Consider the following 17,460-nt stretch of genomic DNA (forward strand, 5'->3'; position numbering starts at 1 on the left):
CAAAACATGTTTTTTTTTTTGGCTAGATTCTTCTTTTCTTTTGAAAATAGATAAATAAATTATTTATTAAACTTAATAAATAAACATATATGAATACAAATTAATTTTATTTACAAACTATTTATTGAATGTTTTGTTCATTTACACCAATAAATATAACTTAAATCAAATATGAATTTTTTTTTATTTTTATAATTTTTTATTTAATTAATAAATTTTAAAATATTATTTATAATCATTTATTAAATTTAGCATTTAATGTAAATGAATATAAATCGAATTTACTTAAAAATTATTTATTCAATGCTAAAATAATTTTTTTATTTATTATTTTTTATTGTAGTGACAATTAATCAATATTTTCATTAGATCACGCGTTTTCATAATTTCATAAAAATAAAAAATATAACTAATTTTTTTATTTTTAATTAACGAATTATTTATTGAATGTTTTATTCATTTACATTAATAAATATAAAATAAATCAAATATGAATAATTTTTTTATAGTTATAATTTATATATTTAATTAATAAATTTTAAAATATTATTTATAATCATTTATTAAATTTAACATTGAATATAAACGAATATAAATAAAATTTACTCAAAAATTATTTATCCAATGCTCGATTAAATTTTTTTATTTATTATTTTTTCTCAGGGTGACAACCAATCGATATTTTCATTAGATCACCGGTTTTCATAATTTCGAAAAATTAAAAAATATAACACTACAGCAAAAATAAGTCAGACAGTGAGACAAATGGCCGTCTTTGGTTCACTTACACCATGGATGCGTGGCTTGTTGCTTATAGGCGAAAAACAAAATATTCAGAAAGCTGTTGAAATAAAATCCACATGGCCATGGCCATCGCCCTGGCCCTCTCAATCTACATATTATTTCACATAAAACAGTTACAACTCTTTTGATTAAAACTAGTCAATCCAAGGGTGACAGTTTCCATCAATTGAGGAAGAGAAAAAGGAAGAGGGGAATAGTAGCAATGGCAGCGGCAGCCATGAGTCTTGTTGTTTCAGCTGGCAGTCACTCGGTTTGTGTGCAGGCCGGTAAAGGGTTTTCAATTTCGAAACCGAAGGGGTACAAATTGGGTCCGCGAGCTGCTTTGGTAGAAGCCAGACCCAGAGTCAATGGTTCGCAGATGGCGGTGCAAGTATTGGGAGGGGACCGAGCGGAGGACCTGCAGGCGGAGGCCAGGGCCATGGCACGTGCCGCCAATGCCTCTGTTTACAGCCCCGAACTTCTTGCTCGCAAGTATGGGTCACGACCCGTCCAGGTGATACACTTTTTGATTATCATAAAATTGTTAGAAGGAATGGAATTTAGTAGGGTTTCGAGTTTTGCTGATGAGGAATGAAATTGCCATGATTAGGTAGTGAAGAGGACTTTGGAAATCTTGATAGCCTTGGGTTCTTTTGCTTTGAAACTATTGTTGGATGAAAGGAACGGGACGTTGGATCAAAACAAGAGAAAGCGAGCCGCTGAATTGAGGACCATCTTCACCAGATTAGGCCCTACCTTTGTAAAATTAGGTCAGGGTTTATCCACTAGACCCGACCTCTGCCCACCCGAGTATCTCGAGGAGCTCGCTCAGCTGCAGGTTTTTTTTTTTTCTTTGTAAGGGCAATATCTGACAATTAAAACACAACACGATGACACCCATATAAAAATAATAAAAAAAAATCAAAGTGATACGATTTAAAATTTTAACAAAAATCATATATGGATTTGATAAACCAAAAAAAAGTTTTTCATGTTTTCATGCCGACAAGATATGTAATTTTTGTATAAAAATATGAATATATGAATTATTAGTATTTTATGTGACGCGAGTACACAGATTATCAGTTGTAGTAAGGGCTGCTGATGCTGAGATTCGAACTGTATGAACTAATTGCTTCTTAACAGTTATGCTACTTAATATAGTTCCTTGGGTTGGTTTTACTAAGTTAGTCCGATATATTCCTAGGATGCTCTGCCTACATTTCCTGACGCAGATGCATTCTCATGCATCGAAACAGAGTTGGGGATGCCGCTCGACTCCATTTTCTCTTCCATTTCCCCTTCTCCTACTGCTGCTGCCAGTTTAGGTCAAGTCTACAAAGCTCAACTTAAGTATTCAGGCCAAACTGTTGCTGTCAAGGTGCAACGACCTGGTATCGAGGAAGCCATTGGACTTGATTTTTACCTAATAAGAGGCCTAGGGATTTTCATCAATAAATACGTTGACATCATCACCAGCGATGTTGTTGCCCTTGTTGATGAATTTGCCTTTAGGGTTTATCAAGAGCTGAACTATGTGCAGGTCAGTTCTTTTTTTGACCAATCTTATTGCATTGGTATGCATTGATTCCCGCTTTCGTTTTCAAGAAAAAAAAATCCTCAACCATCCATCAAGTTGCTTTTCTTTTATGCTATGTTTGTGAAGATGAATTTGAGAGAGTGGATTTAGATTTTCTTTGCCACATAAATTGTGAGAATGAATGCACACACCATGAACAAATTAGTTAAGATTCAATATAGGTAAATATTTCAAAACCTTAGGAAGATATACCCGTGTATATCTTTTCTGAACTTGTGAAACAGAATAAGAAAAAAAAAAGGGTGTGCTTTCTTATTCTCTGTACCTTTTTTTGGGGTACGAGTGTTAATTTTGACAGGTGCCTGCAGGAGGGACAAAATGCGAGGAAATTCAAAATGTTGTATGCTGACAAGGAGGATATCCTTGTTCCAGATATCTTTTGGAATTATACGAGTGGCAAAGTATTGACAATGGAGTGGGTTGATGGGGTGAAACTGAATGAGCAAGCTGCCATTGAAAGGCAAGGTTTGAAGGTTTTGGATTTAGTGACCACAGGTATCCAGTGCAGCCTCAGGCAGCTACTAGAGTATGGATATTTTCATGCGGATCCTCATCCTGGTAATCTTTTGGCAACACCTGAAGGAAAACTTGCTTTTCTAGATTTTGGAATGATGAGTGAGACCCCAGAGGAAGCAAGATTTGCTATAATTGGTCATGTTGTTCACTTGGTGAATCGGGATTATGAAGCTATGGCCCGTGATTACTATGCTCTGGATTTCTTGTCAACTGATGTAGACGTTTCCCCAATTGTGCCAGCACTTCGGGACTTCTTCGATGATGCTCTTAACTATACTGTGAGCGAACTAAACTTCAAAACACTGGTTGATGGTTTGGGTGCTGTTTTATATCAATACCCATTTAATGGTGAGCTGATTTTTTCCAGTTACTTTTGAGCTCTATCCTCAAGTTTGGTCACTGTATGTTTATATAATGGACCTAACTGCAGTGTTGTATTATAATCAATGGGAGTACTGGTTCAATGAATGTTTTCTTGCTAATCTTTTAAACTTTTTTTTTTTAAAAATTACCACTATCATCATTTTTTTTCTTGAAATTCCAATGTTGCAAAAAAAAAAAAAAAAAGAAACCTCCCCTTTTTCCCGTACCCCTAAAGACTGACTGAGGAGTGAGTGGATGCTATATACTGGATAATTTCTTTTGGAATCTAATGGTTTGGTTTTTAATTTGCTTGCAGTACCTGCCTATTATGCATTGATATTGAGGTCGCTTACTGTACTAGAAGGTTTAGCCCTTTATGCTGATCCTAATTTTAAGGTGCTGGCTGCCTCATACCCTTACTTTGCTAAAAGGCTTCTCACAGATCCAAATCCATATCTGAGAGATGCTCTTATAGAGTTACTTTTTAAGGATGGGAGGTTTAGGCATGTATTTACTAACCTAGTGATTTATATAGCTTCTTTTTCTCTGTGCATTTGATTTGATGAAATGTGCCGTCCTGAAATACCTGTAATATCTGTTTGTGACAGGTGGAATAGACTAGAAAACCTTCTTGTTCAGGGAAAAAAGGACCGAGATTTCTCTGCAAAAGATGCTTTGCAACCTGTTTTAAAGCTACTACTGGGGCCAGATGGTGAAGAACTTAGGACTTTGGTAATTAAAGAGGCTGTCCGTGTTACTGAAGCTGTTGTTCTAGGCACAGTTGTTGATACATACAACTCTGTACCCCCTTTTATGCGTGGTCTAATGTTCAATGGCAATGGAAATGGAGTGCTTGCAATGAGAGCTGGTGAATTAGAACTCATGATGGAGCTTCGGGACCAGGTCTTTAGAATATGGGGGCTTCTGCGTTCCTCTGAAAATTTTGATCCAGCACTTTTGCAGCCTATATTACAAGTAAGTAAACCTTATTTGCGCTGTAATTTGGTTACTAGAGTAGAAAAAAAATGCAAAGACAGACAGACAGGCACACACACATACAGAAGATGTAATTGATGCAACAATGTTATGTGCTACTGTTAAATTTTCATTTTTATTGGTTTTAATGTCTTTGTCAGTTCTTTTCCTCAAAATATTTTGGATGCCTGATATATATACTTTATTTTAGGGCTAGGGTTAATTGTTGATATAGGATTTAAAGTTGTGTAAGTTGCTCTCTTATCGATGTAATCTTGACTTAATTCTCAGCTCATACATTTTTTGTATCTGGTTTTAAGTATTGATGATAATTACACTTCTTAAGCATGTGATATTGAAGACTCATGGCGTCATAACATATATACTGATTCATAGTTTAAAAGCTGATGCCTTAGTGGCTATAAATCCTCAATCCTAGAACGTTTTTTTTGGAGCTCCAGAGACTGCCTTTGAAGATATATTTATATACTTTTGTAATTTCATCGATGTGTCTTGTAAGATTTTTTTTTGTTCAAAAAAAAAATTGCAATCATTCTTCCTACGTATTTGATCCTTTAAAAATCCCAAAGTTAAAAACCATAGAGGAACTAACTTTTGGATGTTGCATTTGGCCCAAACCATTTCTTCACACAATTATAATATTCAATGGAACTGGCTAATGAAGGATTCTTGAATCTTGAGCAGGTCCTTCAAAAACCCGAGGCACACAGTCTAGGGGGCCGTGTAGTTGGTGGGATTACTCAGCGTCTTGCAGCTCGCTTACTGCAACAAGTTCTTTGAACGCCAACAGTTCCTACATCAAGTTTATGAGCAGCGGACTTCAGGTAAGCTGATAAATGTATGTTGTACACCTGAAAATCTACAACGATTCTTTTTCCTGTTAGTTATTCAACTAAAACGAATTACATTTGAAAAATTATAACGCAAAGAATACACCTTTTCGGAATGTATTGATTTATCAAATGAAGAGCAGGAGCTTGTTATCAAGTTAGTAAGGTTATATTTTGCAAACTGTTTCCTTTTAATCAATATATAGGAGCACTTGCGCATTTGATTCAATGGTATATACTTGTATCCTCCTATTCGAAGAGCGGGATTCGAATTTCCCTTCTCTCAAATAAAAGAAAAAATTATGGAAAAATGTATATATTCAAGAAATTCAACGTTCCATTGTGTTCAATACATTATTTGGCTTAATTATAGGTGCATATATCTGGTTACTCAGGGTTTGAATTGGTATTACTACGTGATTTTCATGCAATTGCTTTTGTTGGAGTGTAGGTAAGTTCTGCAAAAGCTCCTAAAATTGGCATATTAGTAACATTCATTCATTCATAAATATTAATGTTTGGTATACATAAACTGAAAAAATGAAAAGCTGCAAAATAATCATCCGAAACTTTCTTGATTCTAAATTCATCTTTGAATCTTAGAGCAGCCAAGATGTGTGTTACTGACTCAACAACACGAGTCCATAAATGACACTTCCTGATCATAGTACTTAATGACATGCTGTTTAGATGTTGTAATTTTTAAACAGGACATGATGATGATATAATGACATGACATGAAAATAATATAAAAGATATTATAAAAGTGGTAATATTATAATTTTAATAAAAATTATATGTGATTTTAGTATAAATAAAAAAATTATTTTGTGTTTGGTTCTTTGATATAAATTTGATATATATATATTTTTTGTGAATTATGCATTTGATACTATATAAATATACGAATTTCATGACTATCTCCGCTATTTGCCTGTAAAAGATTGTAGCATAACTCTGTTTCACAATGTGGCATGGAGAAGGTGTTGGCTTCATAGCTTGCCCCCGACCTTGCTCATTTACAGACAACGGAAAAAGCCAAGGGCTTATAAAACCCGCGACTCGGTTGCAGATAGAACTGGTCAAACACCTTTATATCCGCAATTCAACTCAACTTCCTTTTCATCAAAACTGCGAGGCTAAGCTGAAGTCGAGGAGTTTCATGAGAATCAATGCTGCCAATATACTTTTATATCATCATCTGCCGTTTCAACTCAGATCCCAAAACCCTGAGAAAGCGATTCAGGACTTCTGCACTTCGCATTTGATCCAACGAAGTCAGAAAAAATTGAAAGTTTTCAATTCTTTTCATACACGTGTGAGACATGCATTTTTATTACGTATAATATTAAAATTTGTATATTTATATTATATTTTATATAAAAATTATATATTAAATTCGTATGAACAAAAATAATAATAAATATATATTTTTATTAAATTTATATATAATTATTATTAAAATTTTAAATTATATTATTTTTTATATTTTTTAATTATATTTATATTAAATTATTATATCATATTTTAAATTATTATATTTACATACAAAATTGTATCTTATGCATGATTCAATACTTTAAAATATGTATAGTAAAATATTCATTTTTTATAGAATAAAAATATTGAAAATTGTCTGGAAAAAAAATGAATTGAAACTATCCAGTTGGATTTACGAACTAAAAAATTTATATTTTCGATAAAATAAAACGATACCGGGTAGACCTGTTTGTAGTGTTGTTAAGGATTCAGAATCCATTTTCATAAAATGGGTTAAAAGATCAACATTCCCTTCCCGCTTGCTGGTCTACCCAAAATTAGGGTTTAGGGTTTTTATCCAGTGCTCTGCAAATCCACTAACTCAAATTCTTGACCGTCCTGCGATTTAGGGATCTGCTCTGAAGTTTTCAGTTTTCACAATAATGTACGGTGATCCACAACAGCAGCAGAATCAGCCGCCGCCGCAAGGCGGGGAGTTCCAGAGAGGTCCTCTGCCACCACCTCCGCAAATGATGCGGCAGCCCTCAGCTTCTTCCTCTACTCTTAACTCAGAGTATCACCATCCTGCTCCTCATTCCCAGATTCCTCCCTATGACGGTTGATAATTCTCAATCTCTTTTGTTTACAATTTTGTTTTTTTTTTTTTTTTTTGTAGTTCAAATGATTCGCCATTGTAAAAATTCTATTGAAAAATAGTTATTGAATTCTTGAAATTCAAAGCTTAGGTGATTGCATATCTGAAACCCTTCTGGAAATTGGTAGAATAAAGGGCAAATTGCACATAAGGTTGAGAGGCTTCACACTTAGGTTAGAGTTGCTTTATAGATTACTAAGCAAAGCATAATGCTGCTGGGATTCTAGCAAACAAGTTATTTAGACTTCGTCTAATTGGTGCTTTTGCTACTTGCTTCTTGTTTCCAGAATAAAAAAAATGTGCATTTGGATACAAAAGCAAATGGTATTTTTGAAAGATTATAGAGAAAATATGTAATTTTTTTATAAGAAATACATGATTTTACTTCTATATAGACTAATTATATTATAATTGGTGAGACATTTTTTATTTGTTGATTTTAATTAATTATGACTGGCTTTTAACTTTTGCTTTGGAAAATTGTCAAGCAAAAAGCAAGTAGCAAAAGCTTCAATGAAAAGGAGCTTAAATTGAAGAAGATTACAACTTTACATGTAAATTTATAAAAACCATAGTCCTACAGAGCAGTTAGGATCAAAGGGAAACTGTCGAAATTGTCATAAAGAATTTCCTAAACCATAAATGTAAGCCTAATAACATATACTTATAAGTACATATAACTTAAGTACTTATAACTTATAATTACAGAAAATAGGACTCAGTGACTTAAAATTTGCAATTTCCAGCAAATATTCAACCTTGGTTCTTAGAACTTAAGAAAATGAAAGTCAAATAAACCAGTAGCCATCTATACTTAAAAAACTTTAAAGACCATGTTATATGGTTAATGTCTAGTTTATCTCTGGTAAGACACCATATAAGTCAAGCATTAGAGAAAGGCCACAACCTTGAATTTTCTTGTTGTTTGATAATATCCAATTTTAACAATATTTGCTTGAGCTTTCTTGAGCTATTTGTTGTCTGCATCAATTAGGCATTAGTAGAACCTCTCCTTTGGTGTGTGTGTGTGTGTTTCTCAGTCAAAATTAGTGATCACTAGAATCCAAGAAAATTTGTCTACCAAATCAATGTGTGAGGATATTTGAAGTTCTTATACCATAGGCTTTTATTGCAGTTTGCTGCTCATGGTTGTAAGCCTCATGGATTTACACTTTGAGGTTCATTTTGCACCATGAGCCTTTCCTTATTGTAAGCCTCTAGGTCTAAAACTATGGCTACTGCATGTTTAGAGGATGGGTTGCAATTCACTTGAATTAGGCTATCTGAATTTTAGGTGTTCTGGAAGATTCTTCTATTTTTTTATTAAATATTTCTTTCAGCTCATGGTGACAATTTTGCTGCCAAAAGAATGAGAAAGCTGACCCAAAGGAGAGCTGTTGATTATACGAGCACTGTTGTGCGATATATGCAGGTATTTTTTTTTTTCATATTTAGTTGTTTTCATTTGCTTTTTAACATAGCTTTATATAAGTGGTTGCATGGTAAGATTGGTCAATCCGGTTGACATGGATTCTTATGTTTGTTATTGGATGGCTTAAATGTCGCTTCTACCATCCTTATGGTTGATACTGTACTTTACTAGCATGGTCGTTCATTTCTTTACCTAGAAATCAGCCTGCTTTTTCTTCCTGAAGTTTTTGCTCAAGTTCATTATTCAATGTGCTCAACACTTGCAACTTAAACTTTAAAAAGATTTCCGGCGCTATTCTTATCCATAACTCTATGTGTATGATAGCATAAGGTATCACCTATGAAGTTGTGTTCACTGTTTCATAGTGGTACTGGAGAATCCATCTTAATATAGAGGCAAAAGATCTTAGGTTGTGTCAACGTCATTCATGTATGGCGATCAGCTGTGCCTTTTTTGTGGTTCATGGGGACAGTATTAAGTTGATGTCCTGAAATACTTGTTATATGTTTCCTAGTTGCTCAGACTAAGCTCCATTTTATTTCTTTTTTGACTAATATCAACCAAATAAACCCATCATCACTATTCAATTCATGATTCATAAGTAGATCCTACAAATACAGATAAGATTATGAGTATCTCACCCATAGTTTATTATATCTGTGTTTATTTCGTTTGAGATGCATGTTCTCTTTTATGGATTCCAAACTCAAATCTTTTTTTCCTTTTGGATCTGTAATGGAGTTTGTCCTACTTGTAATCTAATACCAATTGTTCTGTAGATTCGTATGTGGCAGTGGGATTCACGGGACAGGACAACATTGCAGCCTACTCCAGCAGCAGCAATTGATGTTAGTTAACATGTGTTATCTTTATTCTCTTGTTTCCTGGATTATGAATTGTCCGCTGCTAACATATATCTTCTGTTGGTCCTTCATGCAGATGTTGCCTACAGCTACCTATTTAGATAATCCATCTACAAGCTTTGCTGCCAAATTTGTTCATACATCCCTAAACAAAAACCGGTGTTCAATAAATTGCGTTTTGGTGAGTTAGATTAAAATCAATTTTTTCTGTATTCTTATCTTTTGCTTAGGGGGTTTTCTTCAAAAATAAAAGGAGTCTGTCAACAATTGAATGTCAGACGGATGAAAACCATCCACCTTATCTTTATTTATTATTTATCCTCAGCTTATTATTATGTGCAGTAGGTAGTGAGACCTACTAGAAGCTGCTCTTTTTTTTGTGCTTACATGTTTGCACTATTTATCTCCTCATATTTGTATGTATGATGACAGTTGACCCAATGTTGTGGAAAAAGGTTAGGTTGTTATTGTTTCTGTTGAATGATGCTTATTCTTGAAGTTGCTTATGACTTTTATGCGTAGGAAGGAATTGAATTCTACTGTTGGTTTATCTGCTTTCTAGAGAATAATAGAATGTAATCCCTCCAATCCAAAAAAAAAAAGATTTAGGTTTTTCTTTTAAGTTACTAAATTAACGAAGCTGCTATACGCTGAATTTTTTTTATCTTAGTGGACTCCCACGGGTAGACGTCTCATCACAGGTTCTCAGAGTGGGGAATTTACTCTATGGAATGGACAATCATTTAATTTTGAAATGATTCTTCAGGTATGTTTCCATTAATTGTGATGTTTATCTTATTTAATTAGGATTATTCATTAGAGAATCCGAATTGATGGCTGTTTGGATTCTTTTTTTACATAAAACACTTAGGCCCATGATCAAGCCATCAGGTCTATGGTGTGGAGTCACAATGACAACTGGATGGTTTCTGGTGATGATGGGGGTGCAATAAAGTATATATCTTTATCTGCTTTTGGTGTTATTTAGCCTTCTTTCCTTCATGGTTGTGAATATTTGTTTGACATAAGCATATTTATTTATGCTGATAGAAGTCTGTATTTGGGGTTTACCTTTTAGGTATTGGCAGAATAACATGAACAATGTTAAGGCCAATAAATCTGCTCATAAAGAATCAGTTCGTGACTTAAGGTACCTTTTTTGATGCTTTTTTCCCTGTAAGAGTTTTATCTGTGTAGCAATTTATGATGTACTCTTTAACAGTTTTTGTAGGACAGATTTAAAGTTCTGTTCCTGTTCTGATGATACTACTGTAAAAGTGTGGGACTTTGCCCGGTGCCAAGAGGAGCGCTCGTTAACTGGTAATGTTATCTTGACTACTTATCAAGTATCAACTCTAAGAATGAGTTTGTTTCCCCTAGCTGGTGTTTCCCTGATGACATACTGAGGCAACATTATATCTTGCTTCATTGATTACTCTAGTTATTCTGCTTTAAGTTTGCAGTTTTATTATTATGTGTTTATACAAAATTATATGGAATCAATAATAACCTTTTGGTAAAGCATTGCCATCTTCAAAAAAGATCGACAACATCAGTTGGTTTCTTTAGTGCCCTAAACTTTTAGGCCAATAAGTTCAAAATCCACTATCATTAATGTACATATATTTCTTTCATACATGAATTAACCTAAGAGTTCCAATACATGGTTTGAACTCAGGCAGGCCATGGTTGGGATGTGAAAAGTGTTGATTGGCACCCTACAAAATCCTTACTGGTTTCAGGTGTGCATCATTTTTATTTTTCAAGCTTCTTTTACATGATCTTCCTGCAAGTTGTTGTCATCATGCCTTGCCATTTGATTCCTTTCCTTAGGTGGAAAAGACAACCTTGTGAAACTTTGGGATGCTAAGACAGGGAGAGAGCTTTGCTCATTGTGAGTACAATATCTTGGTGATGAAACTTAGCAGTTTAGCCAACAATTTTAATTATTTTGAGGAGTAATGCAAGTCTTTTGCAGTCATGGCCATAAAAACACAGTACTTTGTGTCAAATGGAACCAAAATGGTAATTGGGTGTTGACTGCTGCAAAGGATCAAATCATCAAGGTCAGCATCCTTGTTCTCTATGCAAAGCTGTTAATTAATTGGTGGGAGTAAATATTGTTTTTTTCTTTTGTAATATTCACTTTTTCCTTTTCAGCTTTATGACATCAGGGCTATGAAGGAGCTTGAATCTTTCCGAGGACACAGGAAGGATGTGACTGGTTAGTCAGACTTATTCTAAGTGGGACCCTTTTGTATGGATCTTGCTTCAAACTCCCAACCCATTGAATGTGTGCTTGACTGCAGTTTTTTGTTCACCATTTTGAGGCAGGTCTTGGAAAGACTGGGTTGATTGTAGCTTACAATTATTATTATGCTTGATCATTCCATCCTCTTCTTGCATGACTTCTGTAAGGATGATTCTTAAACATGTTGATTTCCAATTTTGCCAGCATTGGCTTGGCACCCTTTCCATGAAGAATACTTCATCAGTGGGAGTTTTGATGGGTCCATTTTCCATTGGCTTGTTGGGTGAGATTTCTGATGCAGAGCACCTTGTACAGGCTGCATTACTTTATTTCCTCGTTTTGTCCTTTCATTTAGGCTCGAGGTCATAAAGGTTGTGATTTTGTGTGTTTTACTTTTACCTGGGATATTTTTTCTCGTCAATGATATATAGAGTGGATTATTAAGTTGGTTTTTGATAAGACCAATTAGGAGAGACATCAAAACCTGTTAAAATTACACAGTTTATGGACCTATATGAGGATAAACTCATAGTTATAATCATAAAGGCTTGATAGTTAATAATAGCATAAGGGAATTTAAACTGTTTAGTAAAAGCAAATTTGCTATCTTTTATTTTATTAGATAAACTTTTCACATTAAAATTGATTTTATGAAGTTCATCTATGAAAGTGGTCATCTGTCTAGTATTCAAATGTATTAGATTCATTATGCCCTTCTGTATCACAATTGTTGATTTGGTTTTTCTTACATTTCAACTATTGGTTATAAAATTTATTGATGTTGTTTTGGAATTAATGATGGATGAGTTTTTGTAACTTGAAATTACTAAAAGATCATTCTGTTGTACAGGCATGAAACTCCCCAGGTTGAAATTCCCAATGCACATGATAATAGCGTGTGGGATATAGCCTGGCATCCTATTGGTTATCTTCTATGCAGGTAAACTCATCCTAGTACTTTACTGTTATCCTGCATGCTTCTTGGCGATCTTGTTGTAGTTTATCCATATCATTTTAAAATTTAAATAGTTGTATGCATACCTATGCTTTTATGTGTCGATATGCTGGACTCTTTTCAACTTCCTACAAGTGTCGGCTATATATCATGTTTGATTTTTTGAGACAGAAATTGAATGAAATTGTTTGAGAATATCTATAAAACCAAATATATTGTCAGATCCTGGTCTGACTTAATACTATTTTATTATTAGCATTGTGCAAAATAAAACTGTATAATTTTAAAATATCAAAAGTTCTAGAAAAATTTTTTGCATTCATTGCATGATTGTAAAATTCATGCTGGGGAAACTTAGAACTTTACAGTTTTGCTGCCACGGTGAAAATTTTAGTTTGAATGCTCTAAACCAAAGTGTGAAAGTTCAGTCAATAATAGTTGGAACCTCTAAAGGCAAAACCGCTTGTAAGATGGGGTTAAAGCTTTATGTATACCTTGTCTTTAGTTCTTGCATTAGAGTAACAAGTAAATTGTTAGAGTTGGGCATATTTACTATATTTGAACTTGAATTGTGATCCTATTAGCTGAAGTTAATTTCTGCCATAATCATAATTTTCAATCCAGATTTTGTTCTCTACATATAGTCTCTGAATTTGAGGCTTAAATCGCATCATATTTGAATTTTTTCCAGAAGGATAATAAAAAATGGATCTGTAAAGATAAATCATCTTATGAGATGCTTTAAAATTCAATATACACTATCTCTAAAAGTTTTCTGAGGGCCAAGTCTCCTGTTATATAGATGGGATGATATTTAGGTTCTTGTCCATGTACATGTGCACATGGAGTGTAGTTGGTATCTTTATGCCACTCTTTCTGCCTTGCATTGATTCATGCTATGCCAGCATTGATGCTGATATGGCTTGGCACTGTGAGCAATAGCCATTTGGGTGGCTGTGGAAAGTCCATTGAACATGCTATTCTTACTGTTTTTTTACCGGTTGTAACGCTAGGGCTTGCCTTATATATATATATTTATATATATATAATTTACCCATGTTCAGGCGTTTAACTTGTATCCATAATCATGCAGTGGTAGCAATGATCACACGACAAAGTTTTGGTGCAGAAATAGGCCAGGAGATACTGCGCGTGATAAATTTAACACGGGTCAGAACCAAGGTTTCTATTTATTGCCCCGCTCTATCATTTTCACCTCTTCCCCATAATCTGGAAAAAGAAAGGAAGAAAAGAAAGAGGTGTCCTAACAGTTGTTTGTTTGGTCCACTCTACCTGAATAATTCAATTGTTTGATGCTAATTGGATTTCATGCAAAACTCAGTGTTGTTCTGTAATTATGCTGGAGTATTTATATTTTGGTTTATACTTTTTCTTTTTAATATACTTTGGTCTATACTTAATAGCCCTATGAACTGTATCTAGGCTATGGTGAGCAAAACCCTGCACTAGCTGGTCGCATGCCCAGTAATTTTGCAGCACCTGAAGGTCCCATAACTCCAGGACCATTTGTTCCTGGATTGACTCGAAATGAGGGAACAATTCCTGGTGTTGGAGTTCCTATGCCTTTATCAATTCCTTCTCTTGATGCGTCTGTTCAGGGGGACCAAAAGCAGTCTCTTCCAGGTTCCATGCCTTTTGGAGCTCCTCCTCTTCCTCCTGGTCCACATCCATCTCTTCTTGTTGCCAATCAGCAGCTGGGATATCAACAAAACCCCCAACAAATTCAACAACAGCAACAACAGGCAATGCAACAGAAAATGCCTCCTATGCCTATGGCACCTCCAAATATGCAACAGCTACAGCCTCCATCTCATATGCCCCTGCTTCCACATCATCATTTACAACGCCCTCCACCCCAAATGCCTCCCCTTGGTATGCCTTCAGCCATTCCATCCTCAATGCCAGGATCTTTGGCTCCATCTTCATCAATGTCAGCATCACATCCAATGCCAATTCCTGGTGCAATGGTATGACCTTTTACATATCTCTACTTCATATTATTCCATTTTGCAACTATGTTTTTCAGTTTCAAATCATTAGGCTCCAATTACTTGTAGTTAAAATTTGTTTTAAAATAGGAAAGAATTGTATTCAGTTTCTAACTCATTTGCCCATGTTGGTTCATACTTGTATGGCATGTATTTCTGTTGAAGCTGGGCTTATGCATATGGGTTGTGGATGGACCTCTTGGCCTAAATTCGAAAGTTGTTTCATGTTTTGTTTGAGAAGTAAAATAGGAAAGAATTTAATTTTCTCACATTGAAGTTATGTGGCCTGTTTGAATATGGCAATTAGCAGATGTGTTTTCATGTGCATATTTGTTTGGCATGCAGAACCAAGTTTTTCTTGTAAAACTGAAACGGTTCTAGGTTTTTTCCCCTTTTAATAGAATGAGTTATTTAGTTTGGATTGAAATTTTTAGAAGCTGCTTCAAATTTGTAAATGAACTTGAGAAGTTTAATCATCTTGTAACTTCAAACCAGCTATTAATCTTCCTGAAATACTGTGATTGATGGATTTTTGTAGATGCAAAATACCATTTACTTCTGCATTAAATTATATCCTATGCAATTTGAATCCATTGTAGATTTTTCTGTAAATATGTTATGCTAAGATATTTGTTTGGGGTTAAGTCTCTTCAATCCAAGACAAAGTTTATGAAGCTTAATCAAACTTATTTCAAAATTTTAGGGTATGCAAGGTACAATGAATCAGATGCCTCCTCCTTCGCAGCAAGGCCATTTTATGAGCATGAATCCAATGCACTCAGGATCCTTGCCTACCAGTGGTGTTCCTTCAGTTGGAGGTTTTCCAAATGGTATGCTAAATATGCAGGGCCCAACAAACACGGTTGGAGGCCAAATGTATTCGCAGGGTGGTGCATTCAATCGCACACAGGGTGGACAGATACCAATTATGCCAGGGTTCAATCCTTACCAGGTAAATTAGAGAAGGTTCCTTGCTGCTGTAATGTCTCATTCACTCTCCTTGATCTGTACTGTGTCTCCATCACTATATTTATGTCAGTGGCTGGATTTGCAGCCAGAATCAATGGTAGAACAACACTCTGAGGCATTCAAGGGGAATTGATTGGTATCAAAATGAGAAACCATCACAATCCCTCTCTCCTGCATTGCATGCAGCCTCGTCCGAGGCTTGTAATTAGGTATTTGAATTCATAACAGTAACTTATGCTTCCATTTATTGCAGTCTGGTGGTCAGTCTGGTATGCCGCCTCCACCACCACCAGGTCCCCCACCGCATGGCCAAACGCCTCAATAATAGACCTATGACTGTTCAATGTTTTACAGTCATTTCGCCATCCGACTGAAGGGAAAGCATCCTATTCCTGGCTCCTGTGTATTCCTTTTAGGTTTGTTTTTGGCTTCCCTAAGAATATTGTTTTCTTTGGACTGGCTGAAACAGTTGCTGATATGGCATCCTTAAGCAAATGGTTTTTGTTGATTTTTCCTATAATGTATATTTATGGAATGCTCAAAAGCTTAATCCTCATTTTGCCTGAGCTTGTCAACTTTGTATATTGAAGGTTTAACTCATTTAGTTCATATAAACACCCTTAAAATGTGGTATCTAATAGATTTAAAATTCAAATTATAACACCTGCAATCTTTAATTCTTAGACTGTGATTTTTTTTTTTTTGTAAAAGATATTCATTTTATTTTATATAATGTAAAATGCTAAAATAACCATATTATAATAATTAAAAAAGTATTTTTTCAATATTTTTAATAGATTTGGCGATTCTTGGTGTGGTATAAAATATTAAAATTTATGTATTAGTATCATATTTTACAAAAAAATTATGTGTTATAATTTATGTTTATACAAAAACATAAAATATTTTTAGATATAGTTATTAATAAAATTTTAAATCATATTATATTTGTATTTTATATTCGTATCGTATTCGTTTATGTGATCATATTTGTTTTAAATTGTCAAATTTAATTTTTAAGATAATATTTTGTATCAACCAATCAAAATGTTAATAATATTATATTTTTTGAAAAACGTATAAATAAAATTACTATATTAACAAATACCAAAGGACTATTTGTCAATAAATAAAATAACTTTCATATAAGTTACATTAAAAAGAATCTTCTAATGAGAATAAAATTAGGTTTATTACAATAATGATAAATTTACATGGAAAATAAAAATTCATATAATATATATATATAAAGCAAGGAGCATGTAATATATTTTTGAATTAAGTAAACAGAATATTTTATCAAAATCAAAACCATTCAAAAACAATTAAAATTGTTCATAATTTTATGAATTATTACATTTGGGTGACAAATTTTTTTTGCTATTTTGATTGAAAATTAAATCAGACTACTACAAAAAATATAAGTTCATTGTTACGCAACTTACTAAATTACTAATGCTCTAAGTTACGAATTTTTTATCAAATATGATGATTTAACAACAAAGTTAAATTCACCTTATATTTTTTTCATCAATTTGACATTTTGATTTTAAATTTTAATTTTTCTCAATTGATATTTAAATTTATAACTATAAAAAATGGGTCAATGGGGCAAAATGAATTTGATGGTAATTTAAACAACAAAGTTAAGGCCTCCTTCACATTGACTTAACTAGGACAGGAAATCCTTAGCAGTTTCTTTTTAAAGGTAACCTTGTTGCTCGTTGCACAATTTTCATCCCCTTGATAAGCCATAAAA

The 17,460-nt window shown here is 33.8% G+C and overlaps 2 protein-coding genes across 6 annotated transcripts; both read left to right on the forward strand.

Moving 5' to 3' along the window:
• The first annotated feature begins 712 nt into the window (after positions 1-712).
• Positions 713-5,249, forward strand: LOC111298006 (protein ACTIVITY OF BC1 COMPLEX KINASE 3, chloroplastic-like). Of its 2 annotated transcripts, XM_022892674.2 has the most exons (7): positions 713-1,297; positions 1,394-1,621; positions 1,991-2,326; positions 2,692-3,247; positions 3,579-3,765; positions 3,871-4,237; positions 4,943-5,249. In XM_022892674.2, exons 1-7 carry the CDS (start codon positions 1,007-1,009, stop codon positions 5,036-5,038), a joined length of 2,061 nt encoding a protein of 686 aa, XP_022748409.1. In that variant the 5' UTR covers positions 713-1,006; the 3' UTR covers positions 5,039-5,249. The 2 variants fall into 2 exon arrangements, with proteins under 2 accessions (XP_022748409.1, XP_022748411.1); XM_022892676.2 differs by lacking the exon at positions 1,991-2,326 and having other exon boundaries at positions 759-1,297.
• Positions 4,949-16,283, forward strand: LOC111298005 (flowering time control protein FY-like). 4 transcript variants are annotated; one of them, XM_089741017.1, is made up of 21 exons: positions 4,949-5,082; positions 6,032-6,406; positions 6,978-7,185; positions 8,563-8,654; positions 9,434-9,502; positions 9,594-9,698; positions 10,188-10,283; positions 10,389-10,471; positions 10,596-10,667; positions 10,740-10,837; positions 11,200-11,259; positions 11,351-11,411; positions 11,496-11,583; positions 11,678-11,741; positions 11,973-12,051; positions 12,619-12,708; positions 13,817-13,905; positions 14,167-14,711; positions 15,436-15,684; positions 15,787-15,837; positions 15,955-16,283. In XM_089741017.1, exons 2-20 carry the CDS (start codon positions 6,056-6,058, stop codon positions 15,832-15,834), a joined length of 2,547 nt encoding a protein of 848 aa, XP_089597143.1. In that variant the 5' UTR covers positions 4,949-5,082; positions 6,032-6,055; the 3' UTR covers positions 15,835-15,837; positions 15,955-16,283. The 4 variants fall into 4 exon arrangements, with proteins under 4 accessions (XP_089597143.1, XP_022748404.2, XP_089597142.1 ...); XM_022892669.2 differs by lacking the exon at positions 15,787-15,837; XM_089741016.1 differs by lacking the exon at positions 15,787-15,837 and having other exon boundaries at positions 13,817-13,893.
• Positions 16,284-17,460: the final 1,177 nt, after the last annotated feature.

This window comes from Durio zibethinus, chromosome 12 (assembly GCF_047325235.1).
Source record: "Durio zibethinus cultivar Kanyao isolate XHJ-2024 chromosome 12, ASM4732523v1, whole genome shotgun sequence".
Lineage (NCBI taxonomy): Eukaryota > Viridiplantae > Streptophyta > Magnoliopsida > Malvales > Malvaceae > Durio > Durio zibethinus.